The following is a 13,449-nucleotide window of genomic DNA, read 5'->3' as shown; positions in this document are numbered from 1 at the left end:
GAATATTTTCTTAGTGGTGAAGACTAGGAGCTGTGGAGGAACAACAGAATTGGGCTGTCCTAAAAACTGGTGCCCAAGTACAAAAGTAGTCAAGAAAATTAACAGCACGGGGACTTATCTCAAAAGGACTCGGAATTTAACATTACGTAAGGAGTTCTTTAATTTCACAGAGCCTTGTTCAGCCCTCATGTGCAGTACTGTGTTCTGATTTGACCACAATACCTCAGGAAGGAATGCTGACCTTGGAGCAGGTACAACGTAGATTCACCAGAATTTTATTAGGCTTTAAAGGATTAAATCATGAGGAGCAGTTGCAGAAACTTGGATTCTATTCCATTGGTGTTTAAAATAAGGAAGGAATTTGATGGGATTCAATTGAGGCACAATTGAGAAACAGTTTCCTCTGGTGGGAGAAATCCAGAACAAGAGAACATAATCTTAAAATTAGAGTTAGATCATTTTGGAGTGAAATTGGGAAGGACATTTTCACACAAAGCGTGGTAGGTATCTGGGGCTCTCTCCTCTCCAAAAGGCTGTGGACTGCTCAGTATTGAAATTTTCAAGACAGATTGATGAGATTTTGTTAGCCAAGGGAATTGGGATGAGAAGCAACGGTTAGTAAATAATGAGTCATACCAGAGCAAGCTTGAGAGGCTTAATGGTCAACTAGTTCCCAACAATAACCAGGACAGAGAGCCACAATATTATCTAAACGGGCACTGCCTCTGGATGTTCTTTTAACAAGTGTGGCACTTTACACTTTCAATTGTGTCCAGCCACTAAAATTTGCATCAATTCACAATAATGTGATCAGCACAAACCATGCAATTACTGCTTGATCCAAGTTCACAGTCCTTCCAAATACAAAAACAGCAGATAAAGAATTAACTTGCAAAAACATAATCAAAAGATACATTCATATCTCGACTCTGGGAGGCAACATCTTCAAACTGATTTGCTAACAAAACTTAGCTTAGTTATAGCCAGTTAGGTAACTGCATTCAATTTCTGAAAAAGGGAGTTTAAACAAGAAAGTGTGTAATCTAGTTCAGAAACTGCTCCAAAGAGCAGCACTGGTAGTGAAAGAAGTGGTAGTTTTGGTTTGTTTTCTGATGGAGAGGACAGAAAGGGCTGAAGAAGAAAGCAAGGTGAATCACAGTGCGGAGTAGGTTGGAAACAAAAAAAACACTATTAATGTTGGCTACAAATTGCAAATACAATATTAGGGACTTAAAGGACAGATTGCATCCCCAATATCCCCTAATACAGTATTATGGTGAACCTCTGATATTTGGCAAAAGTCTTCATTACAAAATATCGTCACACACAGTCTATTTCTTAATTGTAAGTAATTCACCATTAAAATCTGCAGAGTGCATTCCTTTGCAGCTGTGACTGTTGTTGTGACTGCTGCTGTTGCTGCTGCTGCAGGCGTAACTGCTGAGAGAATGGATCCTCCATGGATTTGATAGCAATGGTAGTTTTGGGTCCTGTTTTCCAAATGATGCCATTAGAGTCAATAACAGATGCTTCAACAGAAACACTGTGGTTCCCAAGTGCAGAAAAGCACAACAGGAACTGAGTGCTGAAATAGTCATTGTGAGGCTCCACTCGCTGCTCCATTTCATTCGTCATGTTCTCCAACAATATCTGGGAAATGGATAGAACAAGAAATTTAAACTCATACCACATCAATCAGCATTATAACATTCAGAAATTATACTGAAGTTGTAACTTCAACTGGCTTTATAAATCCAACTTTTAAACAGTCACAATTATGCATCCAGTTTTAATAAAATACAATCGCTGAATACTATCAAGTGACAGATGGACAAAGATCTAAATACATAGCTGTAGTACAAGTAACAACTGTACTTTTGTTTTGAATTAAATACACTCACATTTTCAGTAACATGCAACATTTAAAGACCAGGTTAAGGCTGTACATGAAGACATAAGGCAAGCTATCAAAGGAAGGAAGGAAATCTGCCATCCTTGTCTGGCCTACCTGTAACTCCAGACCCACAGTAATGTGGTTGACTCTTACACGCCCTCTGAAATGGCTTAGCAAGCCATTCAATTGTATCAAAACCACTACAAGTCTATAAGGAATGAAACCGGAAGGACCACCCGACATTGACATAGGCACCAAACAACAATGACAAACTTAGCCCTGTCAACCCTGCAAAGTCCTCCTTACTAATATCTGGGGATTTGTGCCAACATTGGGAGATTTTGTTGAACATCACTTGGGGAAAGCGCTGAGGGTGGCAAAGAATATACTCTGGGTGGGAGTACTTCAATGTCCATCACCAAGAGTGGCTTGGTAGCACCATTGGAGGCTAAGTTGGCTGAGTCCTAAAGGACATAGCTGTGAAACTGGGTCCACAGCAGGGAGTGAAGGAGCCATCAAGAGGGAAAAACATACTTGACCTCATCCTCATTAACCTGCCTAACACAAATACATCTGCCCATGACAGTATCGGTAGGAATGGCCATCCTGTGGAGACAAAATCCTGTCTTCACACTGAGGATTCCCCCCCATCATGTTGTGTGGCACTACTACTGTGCTAAATAGGATAGATTTCAAATATATCGAGCAACTCAAAACCGGGCACCCATGAGACGCTTGGGCCATCAGCAGCAGCAGAATTATATGCAATACCAGTATATTCCCCCCTCATTGCTGTCAAATTCCGCAATCTACCATTAACACTAAACTGGAAGATCAATCCCAGGTTCAATGAAGTGTGCAGGAGGGCGTGCCAGGAGCAGCACCAAGCATATGGAGGAATGAAGTGTCAACCTGGTGATGTTAAAATACAAGACTACTGCATGCCAAACAGCAGAACCAGCATATGATGGACAGAGCTAAGCAATCCCACAACCAACGGATCAGATTTAAGCTCTGCAGTTCTGCCACTTCCAGTCGTGAATGGTGGTGAACAATTAACCAACTCACGAGGTAAGGAGGCTCCTCAAATATCCCCATCCTCAATGATGTAGGAGTCCAGCACAATAGTGCAAAAGATAAGGCTGAACTATTGGCAACCATCCTCAGCACAAGTGCTTATTGGATGATCCATCTCGGCCTCCTCTGGATGTCCCCAACATCTCAGATGCCAGTCTTCAGCCAATTCATAGAAACTAGAAGCAGGAGTAGGCCATTCGGCCCTCCGAGCTGCTCCACCATTCATTTTGATCATGGCTGATCATCGAATTCAATATCTTGATCCCCTCTTTCTCCCATATTATTTGATCCCTTTAGCCCCAAGAGCTATATCTAATTTCTTCACTCACCACTCACCTGATGAAGAGGCAGCGCTCCGAATGCTTGTGCTACCAAATAAATCTGTTGGATTCTAACCTGGTGTTGAGAGACTTCTTATTGTGCCTACCCCAGTCCAACGTCAGCATCTCCACATCATAATTTCTTCTTGAAATGAGACAACGTTTTGGATTTGATTCACTCCATGTGAAATCAAGAAACAGCTAAAGGCACTGGATACTGTAAAAATTACAAGCCCTGACAATTATTCAGCAATAGTACTGAAGGCATGTGCCCCAGAACTTGCTGCACCCTTAGCCAAGCTGTCCCAGTACAGTTACAACACTGGCATCTACCTGGCAATGTGGAAAATTGCCCAGTATATCCGGCACAAAAAATACAGGACAAATCCACCCAGCCAAGTATTGCCCAGTCTACTCTCGATCAGTAAAGTGATGCAAGGGCTCATTAACAGTGCTATCAAGTGGCATTTTCCTAGCAATAACCTGCTCAGTGATGCTCAGTTTGGGTTCTACAAGCATCACTAAGCTCCTGCCCTCATTCATTAGACTTGGTTCAAAAATGAACAAAAAGAGCTGAACTCCAGAGGTGAGAGTGACTGCCATTGACATCAAGGCAGCATTCGACCGAGTATGGCATCAAGGACCCCAGCAAAACTGGAGTCAATGGGAATCCAGGATAAAACTCTCTGCTGGGTGAACTAATACCTAACACAAACGAAGATGGTTATTGAAGGTCAATCATCTCAGTTCCAGGCGTCACTGCAGGAGTTTCTCAGGGCAGTGCCCTAGGCTCAACCATCTTCAGCTGCTTCATCAACAACCTTTTTTCCATCATAAGGGCAGAAGTGGGGATGTTCGCCGATGATTACACAATGGTCAGTACCATTCACGACTCCTCAGTTACTGAAGCAGTCCATTTCCAAATGTAACAAGTCCTGGACATTATCCAGGTTTGGGCTGACAAGTGGCAAGTAATATTCGCTCCCACAAGTGTCAGGCAATAACCATCTCCAATAAGAGAGGATCTAACCATTGCTCCTTGATATTCAATGGCATTACCATCAACATCCAAAGGCTTACCATTGACCAGAAACTGAACTGGACAAGCCATATAAATACTGAGGCTACAAGAGCAGGTCAGAGGTTAGGGACCCGGTGACAAATAATTCACCTCTTGACTCTCCAAAGTCTGTCCATCATCCATAAGGCACAAGTCAGGAGTATGATGGAATACCCTCTACTTATCTGGATGAGTCCAACTCCAACAAAATTCAAGAAGCTTGATACCATCCAGGACAAAGCAGGCCGTTTGATTGGCATCCCATCAACAAACATGTACTCCCCTCCACCACTGATCCAGCAGTATGTACCATCTACAAAAAGCACTGCAGGAACTCACCAAGGCTCCTTAGACCAACACCTTCCAACCCACAACCATTTCCATCTAGAAGGACAAGGACAACAGATACCTGGGAACACCACCACCTGGAAGTTCCTCTCCTAGCCACTCACCATCCTCACCTCAAAATATATCAACACCCTTCCTAACAGCACTATGGCTGTACCTACACCACATGGACTATAGCAGTTCAAGAAGGCAGCCCTCCAACACCTTCTCCAGGGCTACTACGGATGGGCAATAAATGCTGGCCACGCTGCGATCCCCACATTCTATGAATGAATCATTTAAAAACGATGCCATAACATGTTCAACATATCACCAAGGAATACATTAATCAGTAATGTAAAATTAAAACTGCCCCAATATTCTATTATCGAACATTTCCATTTTAACTCCAACAATCTACAAGAACTGCAAATACTCATTAGAAATCATATTCAGAAACCTATTCTTTACAAAACTTCACCAATATTAGTTTTTTTTGCAAGCCATTACATGAATAAGTGTTTGAAATTTTAGGTTATTAATTCTGTGCCAGAGCCTATTTCGATTAAATTCAGTTCTTTAACCCCTATGAGGGCAGCTACCTTGTAATCTTGCACGCCCTTGGTCTGTAGTGAGGACGAAACGTTTAGGCAAACTGCCTGAATCTTGCGGAAGAACCCAGGCTTCGAGCCATGCTGGATAACTCCTTCCACCTTCAGAGCCAGTTGTTGGTTATTCTGCACGGTGATTGGTTCCGTTGGAGTGCGGGGTGAAGGTGACAGTGCTAACTGTAAAAACATAAGAAAATGAATTTTAATTATAGCTACCCTATGGAAAACTTGAATTAATAAAAAGCCAGTAACGACATTTCTTAATTCAGTTAGCTTATAGGCTAGTGCAAAGTGGTGAATTTTGGATTACTCAGTCGAGCAGCTCTCCCGCACACCAGATATTTTATTTCAAGAGCTCTATGAAGTGTGGTGTCAAACAGCGGTCTGGACTGTAGCTAATAAGACCTAATTTCATAAAGGAACATGTAGCAGGTAATTACAGGCCAGTCAGTTTAACATTTGTGGTGGGGAAAATTTTGGAATCTTTAATTAAAGGTGAAATATCTGAACAAAGTATAATTAGAATCAGCCAACATTAAAGTTCAGAAAGGAAAATTTTGTGCAGTAACCTAATACAGTTCTTTGAGGACATTATAGATATGGTGGATGGTGGGGGTGGGGGTGGAATGCAGTTAACATGGTGCACATCAACTTTCAGAGTGCCTTTAACAAGATACCACTGAAAAAACCAAGAAGGGAAGTCAACTGGATTAAAACTGGTTAAATGGAAGAAAGAGAGGGGAGTTAAGGATAAGGTGAAGTGAGATTGACTACCCTTGACATCAAGGCAGCATTTGAATGAGTGTGGAATCAAGGAGCCTTAGCAAAGTTGAAGTCAATGAGAATCAGGGGGAAAGCTCTCTACTGGTTGAAGCCAGGCACAGCGCAAAGGGTGAGATTGTTTGCAGCCAATAATCTCACTCCCTGGGCATTTATAGCCATTCCTTCACAGTTACTGAATCAAAGTCCTGGAACGTTCTTCCTAACAGCATTGTGGGTGCGTTTGTACCACTTGGACTGCAATGATTCAAAAAGGTGGTTTGTCACCACCTTCTCAAGGACAATTGGGAATCAGCAGCAAATGCTGGCCTCATCAGTGACACCCACACCCCATGAAAAAAATCCAACAAAGTGGTTAAGGTGGCAACCCACTGAGTTCTAATCTGAGACTGCTTCTGTTCATTTTGTACATCAATGAATTGACTCCAAGGCCAAAAGTAGTCGTGACCAAATTTGCAGGTATTACTGCAACAGATGCTATTGAAAATAATTCTGAGGATGAAAGGAAGCTTCAAGAGATTATTGGTAAGAAGTTGGAATGGCCAATAAAGTGACAGGTGAAAGGCAATGACAATAAGTGTGAGGTGTTGCATTGTGATACACTAAAAATTATATGAGTATAGCAGGCTGGATGAATATGAGCAGAGATAAGGACTGCGGGAAGCTCTAAACTGAGGAAGCAGAAGTCACTCATGATTTAAAGTTTTATTTAATTAAAAAAATTACTGAAGAATGAAATATGCATTTCAAAACCTGAGGAATCACCTTTGAACAATTTAAGAGCAGAGCAGAAGTAAAAATCAGACAATTAATTTAATAGACACACCTTGATGCTGGTGGATTGAAGCTTTTGGAAGAAATATCTCTGAAATGACAAGGGGACCTTCAACAAGGAAATGATAGCCCCACAAAGGCACATGGTATGCTGGAATCAAATTAGAAGGTAAGATTAATAAGCATCACATTGGCAGGAAAAAATGCTCATGATATGACAGTAATCGTATAGGTTTTTGATCATCTACGTGTAGATAATTCAATAAGTTATTTACCTGCAAAATTACCTGTATAGTTTTTGGAAAGCTAAACTAGATTAACATATATACAAATACCCACTGATGTTTTGCTGGGTTTTCCTCAGTTCTCCTTCCTGTCCCATCCCAACATCTTCCAATTACTTATCTGCCTCCTAAACTCCACTTGATCTGAAGAATGCGCTTGGCCTACTCCATATATGCAAAATTATAGAAGATCGACCTAGACCGCACTTGGAATATAGTGTTCAATTCTGGTCGCCACACTACCAGAAGGATGTAGAGGCTTTGGAGAGGGTACAGAAAAGATTTACCAGGATGTTGCCTGGTATGGAAGGCATTAGCAATGAGGAGATGGGAATAGAGGGATATGGTCCCCGGAAGGTAGGGGGTTTTAGTTAACATAGAAACCCTACAGCACAGAAAGAGGCCATTCAGCCCCATCGAGTCTGCACCGACCACAATCCCACCCAGGCCCTACCCCCATATCCCTACACATTTACCCACTAATCCCTCTAACCTATGCATCTCAGGACACTAAGGGCAATTTTAGCATGGCCAATCAACCTAACCCGCACATCTTTGGATTGTGGGAGGAAACCGGAGTACCCGGAGGAAACCCACGCAGACACGAGGAGAACGTACAAACTCCACACAGACAGTGACCCAAGCTGGGAATTGAATCCAGGTCCTTGGAGCTGTGAAACAGCAGTGCTAACCACTGTGCTACCGTGCCACCCAAGTCAGGCAGCATGGTCGGTGCAGGCTTGGAGGGCCGAAGGACCTGTTCCTGTGCTGTAATTTTCTTTGTTCTTTTAACATATTATACAGTCAATGCGTTTTATTTGATTAATAAAGTTAACCATAGCCTACTTAGAGAGGGATTATGACAAAAATGTTACAAAGATTAAAACAATTTTTGTTAAACATTCTTATTCCTGAGGTAAATTATTTTATTAAACATAAATACTACAATAATGCTTTATTTAATTAAATAAATGCTCATCCTATTGATATTTTAGCTAAGAGAATAGAAAGAAAAGTAACTGTGGACATACTGAACTGGGGCCAGGACACCAGAGCAACAGGTTACAGGTATTCTACAATAAGTCTTATTATTGAAAGAATGTTCATTTTTAGGATCATTTAATGAACTCAGGACAGTTCAAAACTTGTGAAATGTACTCATTGTTTTAGGGAAACATTACACCAAGGTCCCACAAACAGCTGAGTCAAATAATCAGATAATCGGTTTTAGTGGTGGTGGTTGAAAGAATGTTGGATTAAAAGAAAACAGGAGAACACCCTACTCTTCTTTGAAAAGTGTCATGAAATTTATTTTCATCCAAGAGGTCAAACTCAACTGAAAGATGGCACTTCAGCAATGCAGAAGTCCTTCAGTATCTGTTCATGTCTATGGAGTGGGGCTTGGACATGCATGCTAACTCAGAAGCAATGTTACCGCTACTGAGCTGCAACTGATACCTGACGAAACACAAATGACATTGCTGAACGTCCAGGTAATCTGCACACTACTGAATTGACCGAACTATATGATGCTGCAAAGTGCGTACATGGATATAGTGGAAGGTCTGGCTGAGGTCTAACTGTGTTTCTGCTCCGCAAATCATCTGCAAACAGTCACTGTTCAAGTTTGTACATGAGGTCATACAATTCAAAGTTAGTTGGGAAAGCTACCTGTGATGTGGATACAAAGAGGCTGCAGAGGGATTTAGGCAGGTTGGGCGAGACGTTAAGGACATGGTAAATGCAATACAACTAGGTGAAATGTGAAGCTTGTCAGGAAGCTTGTCCCCCTGCCACGGGGAATTAGCTCAAATGGTAGAGCGCTCGCTTTACATGCGAGAGGCAGTGGGATCGATGCCCACATTCTCCACTTTGATTTTGGGTGGCACGCTGGCACAGTGGTTAGCACTGCTGTCTCACAGTACCAGGGACCTGGGTTTGATTTCTGGCTTGGGTGACAGTCTGGAGTTTGCACATTCTCCTCGTGTCTGCATGGGTTTCCTCCAAATGCTCCGATGTCCTCCCCCAGTCCAAAGATGTGCAGGTTAGGTGGATTGGCTATACTAAATTGCCCCTTAGTGACAGGGGGATTAGCAGCGTAAATGCATGGGGTTGTAGGGATGGGGCCTGGGTGGGATTGTGGTTGGTACAGACTTGATGGGCCGAATGGCCTCCTTCTGTACTGTAGGATTCTATGAAAAAATAAAAAAAGCAGAATATTTTTTGAATGTTCGGAAACTCAAATGTTGGTATTCAGAGAGGCCTGGCTGTCCGTCTGCATAAATCACACAAGAAAAACATGTAGGTACAACAAGCAATTAAGATAAATGGTTTGTTAATTTTTATTACAAAGCAATTGATGTAGAAGTATTTTACTATAATTATACAAAGCACTGGTGAAGACACACCTGGGAGTAGTGTGAGCAGTTTTGTTCTCCTTACCCAAGGAAAGACATATATGCCAGAATGGCAGTGCAACAAAGGCACATTAGACTGAGGTAATTGCCCTAGGAGGAAGATTCAGTGGGCTAAGGCCACTTTTTCTGAAGTTTAGAAGAAAGAGGTAATTTAACTGAAACATACCAATTCTTAAGGAGCCGGACAGCATAGATGCTGAGAATGTTACCCCTGCCTGGGGAATCATAACCATAATCCATACCAAGCTGCCATATTCAGGAAAGGAGAAGGGCAACTCTCGGTGGAGAAATTAAACATTTTAAACCATTTGAGGAGTTGAACACTTTTTCACAATACAAAGGCATGTTATAGGCACATAACTATCATCCATTTACGAATGAACCAGCTGCAATGTACACCACTTACCAGGTAAGAAACAGGAGGATACTTCCTGCTGAGAGACTCAACGTCCTCCAGCACCTGAGCAAACACAGACAGCATACTTCTTTCATACTCGCTCTCAGCGTACACATTCCCGCTACATCCATATTCTTGGAAACTGCAGGAGAGTCAATTAAAACAAATGATCTTCAAAGTTCATTGACGGGAATGTCTGCAATTTTACTTTGGGAATTGATGGGAATGTCTGCAATTTATCTGGAGCACAGAAGGAGGGTGACAAGAATCAAAATAGGCCTGCTTTTTACCGAGATAAACATTATTGTTCTGTGTAATTTCCCCTCTACATGATCTAAAGATTTGCAATGGTTAGGTAGATGCATTTACCAGATAAAGTACTTAGTGCACCAAGTTAAAAAGGAAATAAAATTATTTAAAAATAGCTTTGAGAAGATGTTCAAAAATTCTAGCAGCATTGGCTACCGATGGAATCCGCTCGGTAGACTCTCTCATTTAAAGATAGCAAAAATTGTAGTTACCTCCATTTCAACATAATTTTGATGATCTGGAAGTGCAAAAGACTGTTAACATACCTAACCATTTTTGGATTCCATTGATCAAGTTGCATGCCTAAGTTATGGAACAATTTTATCATTGCGTCCCAGTTTTTTAAAAACTAGATTCAATTTTTTTTCTGTGTAAGATTTGCAACCGATAATAGCAAATTTTTAAAAAAAGCATTGCTGCAAATACTCAGCAGGTTAAGCAGCATTTTCAGCACTTTGTTGCTTTATCTCAGATTTCAGGCATTCGCACTGCTTTGTTTTTGTAACCAAGTTGAAGCCATACAGTTAGCAGAATACATGAAGTGCATTGCAAATTTCTATCCCATGCAGGGTCCCAGTAAAGCTTTAGTTCCAAACAGGGTGACGTTACACTGCAGTGAGAGAATGTTTATTGAGCACTTTCACAACAGTTGAACAAATTGCGACAATTTTGTAGCACTGCTCAAGAAATTGATATTTATATGAAGGGAGACGTGGGCTTCACGTTTTGCATCCCCGGGCCCCCAAGGATTCAGCGGCGTGGGAGGAAAAGAGAAGCCCAAAATATTTTGTCTAGTGTAATCGTTGAAAACTTGCATGGAATAAATTCCTTTTGGTGCAGAACGTCAGGGTCTCTATTTAATTTCCAACTCTGCAAAACATTCTGTCCTAGAAATTGTCCACAAATTATGAATTATCCTGACAACCACACACTGCCCCAACACCAATTAGTCTAATCCAGGGCATCTAAAACCACCAGAAACACTCCTGGATTAATCTGGTTTGCCCGATGATCTCGTTCAATGAAAGGGGTTGCCATTTTTTCCCCCATAATTATAAGAAAGCAAATTTTAATTAAGGCTGGGATTTTATTTCTGCTACGCAAGAAATGATTCACAGCATTAATATTCCAGCTTCCAGGTAAGCCATAAGGAAAATAGGATCTTCTGTACTATGCTAATCTAACTAAGGCTAAATTGTGAGAATTACAGTTCCCCGAGAATTATAGAAGCACTGATTGCACAGCAAGTGCAACAAGTTTATCATCAGTCAGAAAACAATGTGACTGAAGTCATTTGGATCCATAATCTTTATAATTCATTCCACAATTTTATTCCTAGGGTGTGGGCAACCCAGGCAAGCCATATTTCTTGCCATCCCTAGTTACTGGGAGGCAATGCCAGTGGAGGCCCTGCTCCTTAAACCTCTCCAGTCATTGTGATAGCGATAAACATCAAGATCAGGATAGAATACTCATGACCCTGTTGGCTCTTGTCCTTTGATGGAAGAGATAATGGTGCTAGGGCATGTTGTCAAAATAAACTTGATGGTTTTTTTATTCATACGTGGGATGTGGTCGTTGCTGGCTAGGCTAGCATTTCCTGTCCATCCCTAAATGCCCTAAAGGTGGTGAGCTACCTTCTTGAACCATTGTAGGTCATATTGTGTAGGTACACCCACAGAGCTGTTAGGGAGGGAGTTCCAGGATTTTGACCCAATAACAGCGAAGGAACGGTGATATATTTCCAAGTCATGTTGGTGTGTGGCTTGGAGGGGAACTTCCAAATTGTGGTGTTCCATATATCAGCTGCCCTTGATTGAAAGTATTTCACCAAGACCATTATAACTAGAAGTTCAAAACGCTCATTCCATCAGTCTGGGGTGGATTCAGGGTTAAATGCTAACCATTTGCACACTCAAGTTCATCCTCCCAAATAAGTTCCTATCAAAGATACTTGATAGCATATTTCTACAACATAGAAATTGCCACACAATGAAAGGCCATACTAGAAGTCATTACCTCGCAGAATCTGGATCCAGGATTAGCGCTTCAATCGAATGAGAAATCAGTAGGCAACTTTGTTGCTGTCTATGGATAACGTTAAGGCCATAGTGTTTAGTAAATGATTAAATTGCACCACCTTGTTCCCAAATGTGTACATTACAAGTCATCAAAAATGGCTCAAAGAGTTTTAAAACCAGAAGTAAACCACTAAAACTTGTATTATTAAATTGCGCCATCTATTCTGCATCTTGGGTGAAATTTCAAACTTTTCACTTCAGTGGGGGTATAAAACCGACAGCATTTGGTCACCATTTATACATGAAATTCAGGCAGGGTGTTGGCCAATCCAATAATGCAATATTAATCTCCTACTCCCCAGTCAGTACTCTCCATTGCTTGTGTCAATGTAGTGAAGCAAAATACACCAGTCCACTGTCCTTTGAGGGCAGGATTGAGTTAACGTGTACAAAACGAAAGATTTGTCAGGATATGACTATGAAGCAAAAGAATATTTGCACCTTTCTGTGGCAACACCAAACAATCCAGTATGCATTTACAACCGCTAATAGAAGGTAATCACAAAACAGTCACTTACTGAAAGTAGTCATATCTATAACTGAGTTTTTAGGTTTTCTGCCTCTAGATGGACAATGGTTTTTTTTGCCACAAATTTACGGCTCAGCAGAAAAGGATACAGCTCAACATTTCTCAAGGTAGCAGAGTCAGCATCAAAGGAGGATTGATAAAGGTCATGGTAGCGCGTTGCTAAACTTCTGAACTCCTCCATTGATATCTTCATCTAAATGAATGAAAACACAATTAAGATTAGAATAATGGCATATCTTTTTACTTATCATTTCAAAACTGAAAAAATAACAAATGTGTGATATAACATTAAACCTAAAAGCACATTGTTGGTATTTTCATGCGAGGAAACTGCAGGTTTTGACAGAATTCATCAGAAGCATTAAAAAACACCAGTGGGTAAGTTAAAGGAAGTAACTTGACCAAAAGGTTCTGGTAGAACAAAGATCAAAATTCATAAATAGTGGCTGAAACATTGGATCTATATGCTTACTTTGCACCTACTTCTTGCAATCTTACGAACATTTACTATTTTGAGTACATTTGCACCAAATTGTGACCTGTGCACAAGTATTCTGCCTGTATGCACATTACAATTAATGACATCATG

The 13,449-nt window shown here is 41.0% G+C and overlaps 1 protein-coding gene and 1 non-coding gene across 2 annotated transcripts in view; one reads left to right on the top strand and one right to left on the bottom strand.

Moving 5' to 3' along the window:
* Positions 1-261: 261 nt before the first annotated feature.
* Positions 262-13,449, bottom strand: part of ints7 (integrator complex subunit 7) — a 46,254-nt gene continuing 33,066 nt past the window's right edge. Inside the window, exons 15-20 of the mRNA XM_078229826.1 lie at positions 12,950-13,053; positions 12,270-12,338; positions 9,951-10,083; positions 6,896-6,994; positions 5,281-5,466; positions 262-1,650 (exon numbers count right to left, since the gene is read on the bottom strand). Coding sequence (XP_078085952.1) covers positions 1,360-1,650; positions 5,281-5,466; positions 6,896-6,994; positions 9,951-10,083; positions 12,270-12,338; positions 12,950-13,053 — 882 coding nt within the window. The 3' untranslated portion in view covers positions 262-1,359. The remainder of the gene's footprint in view (positions 1,651-5,280; positions 5,467-6,895; positions 6,995-9,950; positions 10,084-12,269; positions 12,339-12,949; positions 13,054-13,449) is intronic.
* trnav-uac (transfer RNA valine (anticodon UAC)) lies at positions 8,925-8,997 on the top strand. Its single transcript has one exon. It is a non-coding gene; the product is annotated as a tRNA-Val (tRNA).

This window comes from Mustelus asterias, chromosome 15 (assembly GCF_964213995.1).
Source record: "Mustelus asterias chromosome 15, sMusAst1.hap1.1, whole genome shotgun sequence".
NCBI classification, from domain to species: Eukaryota; Metazoa; Chordata; class Chondrichthyes; order Carcharhiniformes; family Triakidae; genus Mustelus; species Mustelus asterias.
Note: the sequence above shows the minus strand (reverse complement) of the source record. Positions and strands in the feature narration are given on the sequence as shown.